Genomic DNA, 16464 nt, shown 5'->3' with positions numbered 1-16464 from the left:
TTGACAAGTAGATCAAAAAAAAAGTTAACTGCTCTTCTATTTTAAATGAATCCTAATATCCCCTCTTAATAAATATGTTTATGAACTTGTGCTTCATTCTCACCATTCTGAATTATGTTGCATTAATATCTTACAATCAATAAAACTAAGTTAAAGTGTCGCCGATGTAACCAGTTCAAACTTGAAGTGGCAATGAGGTCTTAAAGTGTATGAAACGAGTCTTAAAAAGATCTTAAAAGGAATGAAATTTAACTTCATGATTTCTGTATATTCAGTGTATCAACATTTATTTTTAATGAGGGGTGTTTGTGTGGATTTTGTGACTTTGATTCTGTTTATCAATGAAGATTTATTTATGATTTTATGTTGTTATCAGGTTGAAAAGAGCTCAGTTTTCTAATGTAGTCTATCTGCTGATGCTTTATAAAGATGTTGTAACTCATGTGGCGGATGTTCATATCTTCTTCATCAACGGTTTAATTTCTTAAAGAGTCGTTTCTGTTGGGCAGCACAGTTTTTCACAGAAATGTGATTTATAAGAAAACATATTCTCATCAAAAGTTTCCTCAACAGCAGTGGCCGGTTGCATAAACATAGCTGTGACTTAAGAATGAGTCTGACTAACTAGCAATTAGTTAGGGCTAATCAGTCTTATTATTTGGATTTTAATTAGACCAATCTATCTTTCTATCTAACATACTTAAAACAGTTATGATCAGTCTTGAAGAAAAAAATTCATGACTAACTTTTAAGACTAGTCTTAAAGGTTTATGCAACCAGCCACAGGTTTTTATTTTAACCCTTTGGAAACGGTCAATGTTTCTGTAGTATTGGGTAAGTTTCAGGTTAAATGGAAGGGAAATGTTGAAGGAAGTGTTGTTCTGATGTTATCTGTGTTCCTCTGAGAAACGGTGAGAGTTTCAAACCACACTTCTGTTCTTCTGTTCCTGCGTGAGCTCAACGTAAACACTGGACAGTAAGTCTCTGAAAAATCACATCTTAACATTTCTTTATTTCTTCACTTCACTCAAAAGAGTTTTATATTAAATTCATTTAATGATCTCTGTGGTTTGATCTACAACTCTTTAACATTCACCCATCAGAAATACAGGACACTTATTTAACAATCTCATCATCTGAACAGACTCACTGTGTCATATTCTCCTGTATTTGTATTTTTAGATTGATTTTTCTGTTCTGGGATCAGATTTTTTATTCATTAATTTTATTCATTGTTATTATTCTTTAGTTTTTAGATGTAAAATGAGTCGCATAGGAGTTGTGTGTTTGCTGATCTCTGTGTGTTGCTGTAAGTCATCTTAACACAAACACACACACATTTATACACTCATCTACTCTTACATGAATTAACTGTATATGTGTTTGATTTACAGGTGATTTAAAGAGAAACACACAGCGTCTCAACACTCGGGGTGAATATTTCTGCTGATATTTTTGTCAAATGAATAAATGTCAGTTTGTCACAGCAGTTTTATCATTTTAACAAACTCGAAACAGTGAAAAATTGGATCAACTTAAAAATATTACTTTAATTCTTTCCCTGCCAGCATTTAAAAAAAAGTTGCCAGCCAGTGCCAACAGTTTTTTATGGTTTTCATAAAAGTTTAATGCCTTCCAGAAAATGTTCTTTTATAAATATATAAATATAAAATATATCAAATGAAAGAACAAACCCTAAAATTTGTTAGAGATCAGATTCAGAGCGATGATCCAAACATACACACAGTTTTTGAATCAGTGGACGTTTCAGTGTTTTATAAGTTGTGTAAGAGTTAAAAGTTAAATGGTTTATTTCAACTTAAATTTTCTCACTTTAAAAATAGAAAAAAATTAATAGTTTTTTTCCCAAAAACTTTTCACTTTTTATAGAGCGTTACTAAAGTAAAAGTGTTTATTTTTCAGAGCTGACCTTGAATAACATTGACCTGAAGCATTGTGAGAAACAGAAGAACGTCTGCGTGATGTCCGCCTCTGACTGTCTCGACACAGCGTCTGATGGAAAGCCTGAAGGTCTCAGTAGATCTGGTACTGTACGCCATCACATCACATTATTAGTTTCATTGTTTTCTTGCGTTTATACCACGGGTCTGTTGAATGCTGTATTCTGATTGGCTGAGAAATGTTCTGTGGGTATGCATTAATTTCTGATAACCACACACCTAACTTGTCAAATGTCTTAAAAATAGGCACCAGAGCAATGTTTGTGGTAACCGTGGTATAAGAGGAATAATTGACTCCGGTCCTTTGAATTATTTGAAAATAATGCACACCCGCAGTGTAACTCTGCTTCGGGTCGTGCCGCATTGCACCTCGGGTGTGCATTATTTTCTTATAATTCAACGGCCCACTGTCAGTTATTCCTTACTTAATGTTCTTTCTAACTTTTATCTCAAAGACTGGAACTTTGTGAACACATCGTGTCATTTTCTGATGGATGAGGAGTCTCTCACATGCAGCTGGATTCAGCTGAATGATATCAAAACCATCAACACCTTCATTATCAGCAGGTAAAGCGCTCGTCTTTTATTTAGCACAGTCTGATCTAATAAATATAATAAACACATCATTTTTTTCTGTTTTGTAGAGAGAAAGACATCATCCACTGTCCTGCAATTTTAAATGATCATTCTAGTTTCTATTTAACGATCAAATCAGTGAATCTCATCGATCAGAGAGAGATCTTCTCAGACGTCTATAAAGTAAATCTAAGTGAAATCAGTAAGATTACATTTATTTGCTTTTATTATGCACTTACTTCCATTGATATGATTTATTAAATTGTGCTCATAATGAATGTGTATGTGATTTTAGTTTATAATTGAGATGTGTTTTGTGTTTATAGTTCAGGCTCCTCAGCCGGTCATCAGATTTGTCAAAAGCACAGACACTTCTCTGAATGTCACCTGGACCAGCGGTGTACCCAAAATCACACAATGTCGAATCCGTCTCAGCACAGCGTCATGGACAGAGGTCTGCTGCTTACCAGCAATGTTTAAACCATTGAGCTAAATAAATCAAGTTAAATAGAAGTGTTTTTGTGTGTTAACAGATGTTCCCAGTGTCTGATGTCTCAAAGGAGTCTCTTTACATCATCAATAATCTTCAGCCGTACACTGAATACAGTCTGAGTGTTTCCTGCTCTCACGGCTACGGTCAATGGAGTAAATGGAGCTCTGAAGCTCGAGCGATGACATCAGAGAGCGGTTCATAAAAACATCTGATCATTATTATCACTATAGTAAAACACAGCAACACATCTTAACAACCAGCATTTCTTATTCTCCTCTGTGTTGTAGTGCCGATCGCAGCTCCTCTGGTCAGTTATTATTTAAACTCAGTAACTCAGCAGCTGGGAATTCTCTGGAAGGTGAATCTGAGTTTCTCTCCCTTGATATTTTGTTAGTCAGTGACAGCATTAATGTTTATCAGATTAATGTTTATCAGATTAATGTTGATCAGATGCTGTTGTTTGTCTCTGACAGGCTCTGGATAGATCAGATGCTCGAGGGCTCATTCAAGGTTATGAAGTGTCTTACGCGCCCAGCAAACATCTCGCTCGCAGGCAAACCATCCACACGTCTGATCTTAAGATAGTTGTGTCTGTAATGTCAGAGGAGTATGACATCACCGTATCTGCTTATAACAGCGCAGGACGATCACCCAGCCGACGGCTCCGAGTTAATGCAGCTCTTCATCATGGTGAGAACATCCTGAGGCTGATTCAGTGTTTCATGAGTCAAAGTGTTGTATATCTGCTGTATCTGTGTGATGTTTTCTGTACAGATGTTCCTGCAGTGAAAGGTCTCTGGGTTTCTTCTGATGGTCTCTTTCTGAAGTTACATTGGGAAGTTGATGTGACTGCAGTAAATGTGAGCGAGTTTGCCATTGAATGGAGATCATCTTCAGATTTGTCCTCCAGCGGATGGATGCGTGTGAGCGCCTCCACGTTTACTGCACTTCTGCCAGGTCATCAGTTTATCTTATTATACATACACAACTGTGCTTCTATGAAACAATGTTAGGTGATGAATCTCAGCAGTCAATATTTCCACGTTAAAGTCTAAAAAAAGAATGAAGACATTGAAATTGACTAAATGTCATTGTGTTTTTATAATTAATCCTTTATAACTGTTGTTTAAAATAGATATGATAACCCAGTCTTCATATATATATATACTGTATATAATAATGTGGTGTAATATTTGATGACAGATATTAAATCAGGACTGACGTACAGCATCAGTGTTTATCCGGTTCATGAGGATCTGTGTGGAGCGCCGGTCTCTGTCTTTGCTGATCTACAACACGGCAGTGAGTCCTGAAGAGATCTTAATAAACTCAATAGAAGTCATTATCTTATTAAAGACTCAAATGTGTTTGACTTTAGCCCTGCTGGATCTGCTGGGGTTTCATCTCATCAGTTTGACTAAATCCTCTCTGACGGTCAGGTTTGTGTGGAAAGAGACGCAGCCCAACATTAATGTTCTTCACTACAAACTCGTGCTACAGGGAAAACATCAGACACAATGTAACTTAATGTTTCTTCATTTATTTATCCTCTCTCTGTGATTGTGTAACGTCTCTGAATCTCTCTCTCTCTCTCTCTCTCTCTCTCTCTCTCTCTCTCTCTCTCTGTCTCAGACATTACACATGTTTTTCCACATAAAGCACAGGAGTTATTCAATGATCTTCAGGCAAATGCCAAATATACACTTTATATTCATGGAGAAACTGTAAGTGGGAATTTTTCCAAGGCAACTTTAGATGTTACCACACCTCTTCTAGGTAAACACACACACACACATTATTGTTTCTCATGTTAACATTACAGCAGGTGGGGGGGTATTTTGTGAATGGTTTATCGAACACAACATTGAGGTTTCCCATATGGTGAAAAATATATGTTCAAATATACAAAAAATGCCCCCAAAATATATGTTCTGAAAATTATTTTTAATGTGTTTACATAAATGTATTTTTAACCAATATGTTTTTGGCCATTTATTTTTTTTAAATATATTAAAAAATATATATATCTTTAAAGCATTTTTATTCACATCACATGGAAAGAAAAACTTTGTAAATGTAACATGTTTAAAAAGTTTTCAGATGCAAAATATATATTTATAATTTTATATATCTTATACTTTTATATATCTTATATTTTATATAATCTTTTTACATTTTATACAAACCTTTATATTTTGTCCAAGAGTAATATATTTTTGCTGTATGGGTTGTAAAATGAGAAATGTATTTTTGGCCCTGAAATACATTTTGAAATATATGTTAATATATAAACGTAAAAATTTTTTTTTTCAAATTCAAAAAAATATTTAATTATGGTTTACTTTCTACAAAATTTATTTAGCATATATTTAAATATTTTTTGGGCAGAGAAATGTATTTTTTCGCCGTATGGATTACATTGGATTGCTGATGTTTTGTGTATTTTTGCACAAGTGTAACGCTGTGTGTTTTATAATAATCCTATATTCATATTTCTCTCATTCACAGATTATGATGAGATCATTAAATGTTGTGTTCCTCTGGTTCTCCTGCTTCTTGGCTTTGGTTTCTTCTCTGTTTTAACCAAGACTGTGTAAGCATTGATCTCATACGTCTGACATGATGAATGTGATGATTTCAGATCATTGATTTGATCCTCACACACACAGGTGTAAACAATACTTCTTCCCAAACGTTGCCAACCCTGGTTATAGTCTGATAGGTCACTGGTTACTCAACGCTTCTTTTGAGGTGAAATATCACTTCTGTATTATCATCTGTTACATTTAACATCTCACTTAAGCCTTTCTACCAAAGTTATGTAGCAGGAATGTTCCCCTTTATCCATCTCAACAGAATAACAGCAAGATTTGTGTGCTGAGGCTGGAAAACGTTTTTACGGTTGAGCAGCAGACCGAGAAGAGCATCATCCACGTTGAACGTCGCACGTCTTCAGTTGCAGAAGATGAAGTGATTTCATCAAAGATCTGCACAACCAGTGAAGGTACAACTCACAGATCCAGATCAGATTATGTAGAAAACAGTCCAGGTCCCTTGAATCCACCCGACTACATTGATTTACCCGTATTCACTTCTAAACTGGATTATGTTTACAACGAAGAAATCATCTGTGAATCTGTGAGACGTCCTCTGTCTGAACCATGAGAAACTCAGGATGAGATATTTGAGATGATTGGTGACTGGACTGTTGTGTGTCTCATCTACAGGAATGAATCTTTAGCATCATATGTGTGTGTTTGATGGACTCTTAGAAACCATGAATATCTTGTGTTGATAATAATAATAATCATCATGTTTTGTATTACAAAATGACTGTAAAGTATTACATAACCACAGTGTTTTGTGATTGCAACAGGCGCTGGCCTCTTTTGTTTTATATTCAGTCATTTTTCAAATAGTTTAAAGATTAAAGTGAATTTGGATTCACGCAGTTTGTGTATTAGCCATACATCATGATATTGGGTTTAAAGTAAAAACATGTTCAAATCTATTGAGAAATGAGAACCACAAACTTAACAGCTTAAGGTTAGTTTTTGCTTTTAATTTAAGACATGATAAGATTAGCTCTTCTATAATCTATAAAGTGCATCTGATTTGTGCAATTCAAAGATTTATACAGAAAATAAAATGAATGTGATGAATAGTTTTTATGTAAAATCATCATTATATAAAGAGAGATCAGAGATTTGAGTTAAAGCCTATCCAGTGTTTGATCAGATAGTGAGCGACTGCTTGTTTGGGTGGGATGTTGAAGACGGCATGTTTGTCTTTCACCAGTGCATTGATCACCTAAACAGAAGAAGAAATGAACCAGAATCATCAACACCACTAACTAATAAATCAATCAATCCGTAAATAAAGCCTTTAAGTCGCACCTGCTGCCGCGTGAACCAGCGAGCCTCTTCGATTTCATTTTTATCAACTGTGATGTCGGTTGTCAGAGCAACGCAGTGGCAGCCAATCATCAGACAGGACGGCATCGGCCACGCCTGACACGTCTGATACTGAACCTGGCCCACGAGAACGCCGCTCTCTTCCTGAACTTCTCTCCTCACAGCAGCTTCCACCGACTCTCCTGATCCACACAACATTTCACATTAAAAACATCAATTCATTAACATTATCATTCACTGTCTTTGATCTTTTGAACCGAGACAAAGAGTGTTCTGAGAAATGGTGTTTAGTGTTTTCTGTGAACAGCGCGAGCGCGATCTGAACACATGTAGGGAAATGACACTTAAAGTTATCATTTAAAGCTTGAGAAGCAGCGATTCCCATTCACTCCCACTGTATAGACAACCCAAAACACCACTAATAACTCATCTTCATTTTGGTTCAGAAGATTAAAGAAAGATACATCAGGCAGGGTTCCCACTCCTAAGCCAAATTCCTTGACTTTATCCTGACTAAAAAGCTTAATTTCCATGACTTATGGCCGGGATACTGTGAGCCTGATAATGTAAAGTACACCATGAGTTTATAAAAAATTAAATGCAGGAAATGAATAAACTGAAATGGTTTTCCTTATGTCACAAGTTAAAAAGCAGATTACATTTTGATAAATGATTAAAGCAACAAACAAAAATTCCTGATATTCCATGACTTGAACAAAATTATTAAATTCCCTGACCTTTTAAAATGCCATGATATTCCAGAAATGCCATGACCCGTGGGAACTCTGATCAGGGGTTTGAGTGAGTAAATAAATTATGATAAAATTACATTTTTTGTATGAACTAAGTTTTAAACAGAGGCAGACACTACTTGAGAATTTTAAGTACATTTTCCAAGCATCTGTGCTTTATCAGAGTGTTTGTCTTGGGAAAAAAACTACTTTACTAAAAAATGTTCACTACATTCTAAAGCATAGAATCATACTGTGTATTCCTCTTATATTGCATATTAAAATTGATTTAATACATAATTACATAAAAATGATGTACTTTTAATTGTCTTGAGTAAAAGTACAAGTAAAAAAAACTAGATGTTTAATGTACCTACATATTAAAGTCGCAATGAAATTGAAATGAAAAACTATATATGTATTTTTAATAGTGTGGTATTATTAACAAATGACTTATCTGTGAGCTTCATTATTTTTTAAAAATTCGTGTGTGCTCATAATCTTTAATCAAAAATGCAAATCTCCTCCCCTCCTCAAAACGATCTCTCTTCACTTCCGGTCAAAAGTATGGCAGGTGGGCGGGGTCCGGGAGAAGATCGCAGTGATTAGCAATTAGCAACACGACCCAACTTCAAACGATCCAATCAGATCTCGATGGACAAATTCAAATCCAGCCCTGCCTTATTTCATCTCAAAAGCCGTTTCATTCGGATATACGTCACCACGGGGAAAATAAGGCAATCGCTACTTCCGTTTCATGGCGACTTTAAAGCGTAACTAAACCCCTGGTCAGAGCCTGACTCCACCCACTGCAATATTTGAAAAATGCAAGAAAAGTGGGCAGATCCCAACGGAGATAGAGGGGACGAACTAAGTGTGTGGTGAGATCGTAACAAGGGCGTGGTGAGCTTGAACCTGCTTACGTCACGAGTCATTTCTTGGACCCAACATCCAATAGGAAAATTCAACTGCAGTAGCCACCGTTCAACCTCAAGAGGGCAGCACTCAGACGTTTTTACACCATATATTGTAGTATTGAAACACTTTATATCCAAATGTCAAAAAACTTACTAAAATCAATGAACAGCACTAATAAAGCATCATTCTCACAGATCATTAACTAAAAAAAGTTGGTTTGGGGTTTAGTTACTCTTTAAATATTAACCAAAACCTTGAAATAATAAAATGTAGTGGAGTAAAAATGATGATAATATGCTTTGGAGTGTATGTTTTCTAAAGAAAAACACTGATAAAATATGAATACTTAAAAATGTACTTTTATGTAGAAAGTAAAAATACTTATGTAGTGTCCACCTCTGGTTTTAAATGTCTAAATGTCACAGCATTAGCTCAAACTAAATAAAATATAGCATTTAGTGACAAGTGACATTTAATGCAAGACAATATAAAATACTGTGTGACGCTTTATATTTGTTAAATGTTAGCAGATTCTGACTCACATCATTTACATCCATTAAAGTCACAGCAGAATGTGGAGTCAGTTATATTAAAACCTCTTTGATATTTTATCCACGGCTATAAACATTCAGACATTTATAAGAGTGTGACTCAAGCGTTGAGATATTTCACTGTGATACCTGCTTCTATAAAGCCAGCGAGACACGAGAACATTCCAGAAGGAAAACTCTTCTTACGTCCCAGCAGGCATTGATTCCCGTCGGGGTGGATCACTAACATGATCACGACAGGATCTGTGGGGTGCAGAGAGAAGGGTGTGAGAGATCAGGTTTCCAGACCGCCGGCTGAGCACTAACTGAGCGTTTACTCGCCAACTCTGGGATAGCAGGTGTTGTGGATGCCCTGGAGACTTTTACAGACTGCTCTCAAACAGGTCCTCTTGTAACCTCCCTCTTCTACTCGAGTGTCGCTTCCACATGTCGGACAGAACCCGTATCTGCTGTGCCACGCGAGGACGGACCGCGCTTGAGCGATGACACCTGCGTGCACAAATCACTATTACACATGTGTGTGTGAAGATCTATGAGGTTGCTAGGGTGTTCTGGATGGTTGCTAAGGTGAATGATACGTTGGTGTCTACTGTATGTATGAGCAGAGAATCTCACCCGCATCGTTGTCACTCAGCATCAGGAGTCCAGGCATCGGGCCCTTCAGAAAGAAACTGTTTGGATGTTTTGCTTTTAGGAGTTTTGAAGGATCGTCTTCAGTGTTGAGAGCAAACCAGGCTATCAGTCCGTCTCCATCCGTCTCCAGGCGTCTCTCCTGTTTCTCAGTTCCCAAGAAAATAAGCACAGTATTACTCTGTTTTAACAACTCCTCCACAGATGTCACTTTGAGTTTGCACAGTTTCACATCAGGCTCACCCTCGTTGGCATCGGCTCGGGGTGAGACCAGAGGATTCAGATTATAAAAGAGGATGTAAACGGTGTGAGGAGAAGATCGCTTGGCAGCGAGCCACTCTGAATCTGTCCGCTTCTCGCTCATTCTGTTGAGAAACTCTCTGTTAAAATAAAGATCTGCCTCATCCGTCTCTCTCACGGGCAGAACGTGATGAACGACACCGTCCCGGCCGCCGGCCAACAAACGGGCGATGTGTCTGTGACCCCAAAACAGAGCCACGTCTCGGGCGGTCTGACCCGATCTGTTTGTTGCAGTTGTGTCACACCTGTAACAAGTGAAGAAAGATGTTGTGTTGATGTGCTGATTGTTCCTTCAGCTGAATATAATGTGAGGATCTGTATCTCACCCTTTGGACAGTAAGAGTTTAGTCAGCTCGTAGTGTCCGTGTCGAGCCGCCAGCATTAAAGCGGTCCAGCCCGTCTCTCCTCTCTCATCTATCAGATCACTGGAGTGAGACATCATTGAAGAAATCTTCTCCAGATCTCCTCTGGATGAGCACTCCAGAAACTCCTTCACCAGTTCATCTCGAACATTCAACTCCATCTCAAAACACTAAAGAAGATGACCACATAAAAATCTTCAACATTCAGTTTAACTCTTTGTGTTCACTTGTTTATATAAAGCAGTCCTGTTCTGTGACCCTGATAAAACATTTAAAACTACAATGAATCTCATTTATGTTAAAACACATTATCAAGTCAAATGATGTAAACATGAGTGAATCGAGTCACTTAAACAAGTCACCTGATCAAACATTATTAAATATTTATTAATAAACTCAATGTTTTGTTAGATCAGACACAGTAAATATGATTGTCAACAAAATAAGCTCGCACCATATAAAATAAACTAAGTTACATTTGTCACAGGCAGACGTATTGCATTGTTAACAGCCATAGTCCAGATATAAAACTACAAAGAAGTGTAAGGAATTAAACAAATATATATAATAGTTAATCAAACAAAGGAAAAGAAAAAACTTTAAATAAAATATGAAATGGGTTACAAATAGTTATTGGGTACAAAGATCATTGAAACTCTTTGACATTAAAGATGATCGTGACGTTAGTGTAATAATCATGACGACTGCAATGCGAATTAAATGTAGTTTATTATTCGTAATATCTGCAGAGAAATTTAATAACCACTCACCAAACTCACAATATTTACTAATGTCTTGGTGTGGAAGTTTATAATGGGTCGTATCTGTCTGTCGCTCGATGATGACGCACTGAAGCACGCGCGACCTCTCGCGGATGACGTTAGTTATTACACATTTATTATCAGATCATATTTTATTACACTTTCATTGTTTTTTAATTATTCTTTCAGCAACAAAAACATACTACAACACGCAGATGAGCAATCAAAGAGGGAAAAAATATTTAAAGATTATTCCAATAAACCTTTGAATTATTTAAAGGGTTTGAAGACACAGCACAGGTGAACAGTTTTTATAGTTTCTATGAATGGTAAAAAGTATAATTCTCAAATTTTTTGAAGACTACTGAGAAAATGGGCTTGTTGTTAGAAAACTTATATAAGTGAGTGTGAAAAGTGTCTAATACAAGAGATGAATTAAACAAGCTTTACGAGCTGTTATCATTAAACAAATAAAACATGACATTTTTAAAATGCAAAGAATATCTTTCCATTACTAAACACAGACATATCATTCCATAACCTTTCACATAACTATAATGCCAAGGCAAAGTTTCAAGGGTAAAGATCAGCTTACGTCAATGTCTCTCTTAAACTTACAAACTTTCATTTCAGTATTATTATAAAATAATTTTTCCCTATTCATATCAAAAATGTATGCAGTAAACCCCAAACATGTTCACAATCATTCATGTCTTAATTAAGTAGTAATAAACATCATTTGACTAGTGCTGTACAAATAAAAACACACTGGTAACCAGTTTAGGATGATCTCCTGTGAGCTCCAGTTAAAGATATGATGTGTTAATCAAACTTTAAGCAGGAATCTAAAAGAAATCTAAACATTTTTCACAGTTGGTTTGAATGTAAGAGTTTAAAAGCCCACAGTTAGAGTTCAAAGGTCATTAACAAATTTGTCTTAATAAACAGCTGTGCAAATATTAAGAAGTACATTAATCCTGAACCTGTGGCCACACTTACTGAAGGTTTCTATATCTTTCAGATTTCATTTGTATGTGATTATAACATCAACCGTTTATCCTTTGTAACATTTGGCAAATGTAAGATTCAGTGTAAATATAATCTTTCATCAAGCAAACAATATCTATTGAACATGTTTATTTGTGTTTGCTTACTGAAGCTCCATTAGTCAGCATATTATTCATTAACAGACTGATCGTGGGTCAAAACCTCCCGGCAGCAGCAGCAGAAGATCAGATGAGATCAGACGAAGATCACAGAAACATTCTGATGGACAAACATTTCACTTCTGAAGATTCAGTTCAGTGTAAAAACCAAAGGGATGCAGTTCGACCCATGTGTTCTGTACAACCACATCAACAGCTGAATGACTTACTACGGTAAATTCATGCATTTTAACACAAAAACACATCAAAACACACCAGAATTACTTTATTGATGTCATTTAGTGCGCTGTGAATTCTGGTTAATTTATAAAAAAAAAATAAAACATTCCTAATATTGTGTAATATCGTGCAGGTTTGTTGCATAATCTGAGCTTAAAGGACTTTGTCTTGTGTCTGTTGGCAAACACAAAGCATGATGGTGAACCACAAATCAATTACAATGTGAATTTATCCCAGACAACAGCAAATATTCACACAGTTTCAGAAACACATGTTGCTGTAAGGTGTTTTTATTTTAGGATGAGAGATTGTGTGCGGTGAGAGACTCTTGTTTCAGTAACACTAAACCTCAGCTTAACAGAATGAGATCGGGTCAGGTTAAACGTTACTGCGTGACGTTGTGTGTAAGTGAATACAGGTCGAATTAAAACTAGCTCAGATCAGTCATCAGGCGAGATGTTACAGACAAGCTGAAGATGAAATAGTTAAAAACAAGAGTTATAAAGATCTCATCATCGACAGGCTGAAGTGTTTTTCAAGGTAATGTGAGATGTGTCTCAACTTCTTTTATTGAACTGCTTTAACTTTAAACTGATGTTGGAGAAAATCATATATTAATGTCTTACTATTTTTATATAATCCAATAAAAACAGAATTTTCTGGTATTGTGTTGTTATAAACTGTGTTACTGTCTATCACTTAACTGAAGGGAATATGATGAAAACGAGGAAGAAGAGGAAGGTAACAGTATGACGAGGCCGGACGCTTTCATTTCACTGGACGCTGAGACTGACAGCTCTGTCAGGAGAGGAAAAAGCCTCGTCAGGTAAACTTCATAATGAATCTGCTTACTAAATATCACACACGTTTCATCACCACATATGTGTTTGTTTCAGATCAAAGACTTTAGATCCGTTATTACTTCTGCAAGTCCAGAGTGACTCTGAATTAAAGTGTGAACGCAGAAAACCGCAGTCATATCAGGTTTGTCAATCACTCTCCAGCATCTCAGATGAGAAGTAGTGATATTAAATCAATGTCATATGATTGTTTGTTTAAGTAAGAAATAATATTTACAAGAGAGTCAAGGACTGCCGTCAATATCAACCACACATCATGTTTCATGTTATTATTATATAAAATTTCCTCATTTAATTGAATCCTGATAAATAAGTTCCTCTAAGATTTAGTTACTGTATGTTTGAATTGAATATTAATTATGTTTTATTAAATTTCAGTTTCTACGAACAAATTCCCAATACCACAAAGTTTTTAAAGACATAAGAGAAGAAGAAGAGCTGCTACAGAGTATTGATTTAATAATCTTTTAAATATTTGACATTGAATGACAGAATGTGTAAACTTGAAATGTCTTTGTGTTTATTGTGCAGGTTACACTTGTGCTTTACAGAAAGATATTCTCTATCAGGGGAGACTTTATGTGTCTGATAACTGGATTTGTTTTTATTCCAAAGTTTTTGGGAGAGACACTAAGGTGAAAATAAACTTTTATTGAAATCTGAATTCTGTTTTTTGCTATATTTAAAATCGTCTTTGTTTTTCTTCAGATTGCGATTCCTGTAACATCTGTGACGGTCATTAAGAAAACAAAAACAGCCATCCTGGTGCCAAATGCGCTTGTGATATCTACTGCACATGAAAGAGTAAAAGACTTCTTAATAGCTTAGAAATGTCATCATGAAAATGAAATGTGTTTTTCTAACAGCAGTTCTTCTGATTTTGCAGTATGCATTTGTGTCGTTTCTGTCTCGAGACACAACTTACAAGGTTTTGATGTCAGTTTGTCCTCATCTGGTTGTAAGTGCTTTAGTTTAATGTTTTTATTTTCTGGATTCAGTTGTAATGGATTAAATGAGTCTTGTGCTTTACAGGAGAACAGTCAGACTCCATTACCGAGTCTGAGGACTCATCCCATCTCTCTGCCACCGGTATATAGACTCTTTTATAATAATAATAATAACAACTCTATATTCATGTCTTTATTGATTGATTGATTTATGTGATGATCTTCTGCAGGATTTCTCAGCGGATCTGTCAGATCTGGACGCTCCGGTCAGGCAGACGCATCGGCACGTGGACGACAGCAGCAGTTCAGACTCACCAGAATCTCCAGAGTTTGACAAAAGTCCACGTGTGTATTTGATTTCACGTTACTGTAGTTATTGGCTCTTTATTCTACCGTAAACTTTTTTCATCTCAATTTTCACAGATTTTCCAAAACGCTCTAAAGGTTTTATTGAAGCATCTAAACGGGACGGTGACGCTGATTCTCACGCAAAACAAACTGACACTAACGCAAATCTAGCATGCAAAGGTAAAAGATGTACAGTATGAGCTCAATGACCACTGGAGTATAAACACAAGCAGCTGTATTGCATTGACAGATTTTCATTGATACTTTTCTTTCAGATGATGAGGTCATGAGCACACTGAGACCGGGTTCACTCTCATTTAACACACTTGTGTTAGTGTATCTGTCTCTGTAAGTCAACAACATCTACACACACACACACACACACACACACACACACACACACACACACACACACACACACACACACACACACACACACACACATACGTACAGAGATATTCAGATGGGTTCAGGGTTTGACCTCACTGAGCTTTGTTCTCTCAGGGTTTGTGTCCTGCTTTTGTCTTCATGTTTTATGGCGTTTAAGATTGTGTCTCTGGAGGAACGTCTGACCTCGCTGGTCTCAATGGAGTTTCCTCATAAAGGGTAAAAATCCAAATGTTGTTAGATTATTTTGGCTGTATCTTTGATTTGACAAGACACAAAAAAAATCATGAGCTGCAGAGATAAAGTGCAGAGTAGACGAGTTTTATTTCATTTGTTTATGTTTTTTTTATTCCAGTGATGAATATCAAAGCCTGTTTGCTGGAGATCCAAAAGAGATTTACTCTGTGATTTCTACAAGTCTGCTGAAGCTGGAAAAGGTTTGTTTGTGACGTGAAGTCTCTGAATTGCTTTTCTTAATCAAACATTTCTTCTTATTCAAACTCATCTGTTTGTTACGTAAGATGAGTTTCTCAGAGATTCACAAAACACAACTTGTTTAGTTTAAAAGCTCACTGAAAGCAACATTTTCTGTCATTCATTTGCAAAATGACCAAAGATGTTAATAAGGAAATGTCAGAGGACAAGGTGAAAGTAACTTATGATTGACAGGCAGAAACACTAAAACCGCTGTTTGTTTTAGATTCACAGAAATCTGCAGAAACTGCTGGAGACTCTGTCTGATGTGTGATGACTATGAAGTTCAGGTGTTTCAGAATGACATCTATGGAGGTTCAGTGATGGCCAGGCTTGATGTGAAGAATATTGTTTAAATGCTTTACATCCACATCCAGGTAGACACACAAGCTGTTCTCACAACCTCACTTATAGCTTGTCTGGATCTCAATAATGAAATGAACTCAACACAGAACACAAGTAGTTGAGTTTGATTATTAGATGCTGATATGAATGTGCTGTAGGGTCATTTAAAGTGAATAAACGTGTGTGTGTGTGTATCGATGTTTCCTACATGTTCAGGTTGTAAGCTCACGTGTGATGTGTGTTTATGGCTGTTTTGAAACGTTTGTCATAAATGGACTGGGGATGATGTATTCGGATTCCTGTGAGCAACATTTAAACAATATTCAATCCATCACAAAGCAACAACAAGAGTGTAATACAGTATGTGTAAGAGAGAAAAACTTCTGTTATGGACTGATGGCACTTATATATAATTGTCATGTATAAAAAATAAAGGAAACATTTTTCGTCTGTGCTGTTGTTTGAGTGTGATGATCTCTTTCTGTTTGGCATTGTAAGGAGTCACGCTGTGAAAGAGCTTC

General features: G+C 36.2%; 3 protein-coding genes across 6 annotated transcripts; 2 read left to right on the top strand and 1 right to left on the bottom strand.

The window, feature by feature from the left end:
* Window positions 1-939: 939 nt before the first annotated feature.
* LOC135730220 (interleukin-31 receptor subunit alpha) lies at window positions 940-6382 on the top strand. Its single transcript, XM_065248065.2, has 17 exons — window positions 940-976; window positions 1250-1309; window positions 1395-1433; window positions 1924-2046; window positions 2417-2528; window positions 2606-2739; window positions 2864-2991; window positions 3071-3224; window positions 3318-3388; window positions 3504-3720; window positions 3805-3987; window positions 4234-4332; window positions 4409-4549; window positions 4663-4806; window positions 5539-5623; window positions 5700-5781; window positions 5887-6382. Exons 2-17 carry the CDS (start codon window positions 1264-1266, stop codon window positions 6193-6195), a joined length of 2067 nt encoding a protein of 688 aa, XP_065104137.1. The 5' UTR covers window positions 940-976; window positions 1250-1263; the 3' UTR covers window positions 6196-6382.
* Window positions 6383-6586: 204 nt separating this feature from the next.
* Window positions 6587-12260, bottom strand: nudt12 (nudix (nucleoside diphosphate linked moiety X)-type motif 12). 3 transcript variants are annotated; one of them, XM_065248067.2, is made up of 7 exons: window positions 12197-12260; window positions 10401-10606; window positions 9760-10319; window positions 9466-9633; window positions 9274-9387; window positions 6927-7126; window positions 6587-6840 (listed from the first exon to the last, which is right to left on the bottom strand). In XM_065248067.2, exons 2-7 carry the CDS (start codon window positions 10595-10597, stop codon window positions 6730-6732), a joined length of 1350 nt encoding a protein of 449 aa, XP_065104139.1. In that variant the 5' UTR covers window positions 10598-10606; window positions 12197-12260; the 3' UTR covers window positions 6587-6729. The 3 variants fall into 3 exon arrangements, with proteins under 3 accessions (XP_065104139.1, XP_065104140.1, XP_065104138.1); XM_065248068.2 differs by lacking the exon at window positions 12197-12260 and adding an exon at window positions 11216-11765; XM_065248066.2 differs by lacking the exon at window positions 12197-12260 and adding an exon at window positions 11207-11764.
* A 149-nt stretch (window positions 12261-12409) lies between these two features.
* gramd2b (GRAM domain-containing protein 2B) lies at window positions 12410-16393 on the top strand. Of its 2 annotated transcripts, none has more exons than XM_065270298.2 (14): window positions 12410-12576; window positions 13292-13408; window positions 13479-13566; window positions 13821-13890; window positions 13974-14077; window positions 14151-14246; window positions 14329-14400; window positions 14475-14531; window positions 14620-14734; window positions 14813-14917; window positions 15013-15085; window positions 15242-15343; window positions 15480-15561; window positions 15825-16393. In XM_065270298.2, exons 1-14 carry the CDS (start codon window positions 12434-12436, stop codon window positions 15870-15872), a joined length of 1272 nt encoding a protein of 423 aa, XP_065126370.2. In that variant the 5' UTR covers window positions 12410-12433; the 3' UTR covers window positions 15873-16393. The 2 variants fall into 2 exon arrangements, with proteins under 2 accessions (XP_065126370.2, XP_065126371.1); XM_065270299.2 differs by lacking the exon at window positions 12410-12576 and adding an exon at window positions 12583-13122.
* The last annotated feature ends 71 nt before the right edge of the window (window positions 16394-16464 follow it).

This window comes from Paramisgurnus dabryanus, chromosome 11 (genome assembly GCF_030506205.2).
Source record: "Paramisgurnus dabryanus chromosome 11, PD_genome_1.1, whole genome shotgun sequence".
In the NCBI taxonomy this organism is placed as follows: domain Eukaryota; kingdom Metazoa; phylum Chordata; class Actinopteri; order Cypriniformes; family Cobitidae; genus Paramisgurnus; species Paramisgurnus dabryanus.
Note: the sequence above shows the minus strand (reverse complement) of the source record. Positions and strands in the feature narration are given on the sequence as shown.

Coding starts and splice junctions, on each gene's coding strand:
- LOC135730220 (XM_065248065.2), top strand. CDS start 1,264: ATGAGTCGCATAGGAGTTGTGTGTTTGCTGATCTCTGTGTGTTGCT. Junction 2,047..2,416: donor TGAAGGTCTCAGTAGATCTG/GTACTGTACGCC, acceptor TTTATCTCAAAG/ACTGGAACTTTGTGAACACA. Junction 2,740..2,863: donor AGTAAATCTAAGTGAAATCA/GTAAGATTACAT, acceptor TTGTGTTTATAG/TTCAGGCTCCTCAGCCGGTC.
- nudt12 (XM_065248067.2), bottom strand. CDS start 10,597: ATGGAGTTGAATGTTCGAGATGAACTGGTGAAGGAGTTTCTGGAGTGC. Junction 9,634..9,759: donor GCTGAGTGACAACGATGCGG/GTGAGATTCTCT, acceptor TTGTGCACGCAG/GTGTCATCGCTCAAGCGCGG. Junction 9,388..9,465: donor CACCTGCTATCCCAGAGTTG/GCGAGTAAACGC, acceptor TGCACCCCACAG/ATCCTGTCGTGATCATGTTA.
- gramd2b (XM_065270298.2), top strand. CDS start 12,434: ATGAGATCAGACGAAGATCACAGAAACATTCTGATGGACAAACATTTC. Junction 13,409..13,478: donor AGAGGAAAAAGCCTCGTCAG/GTAAACTTCATA, acceptor TGTTTGTTTCAG/ATCAAAGACTTTAGATCCGT. Junction 14,735..14,812: donor AGAGTTTGACAAAAGTCCAC/GTGTGTATTTGA, acceptor CAATTTTCACAG/ATTTTCCAAAACGCTCTAAA.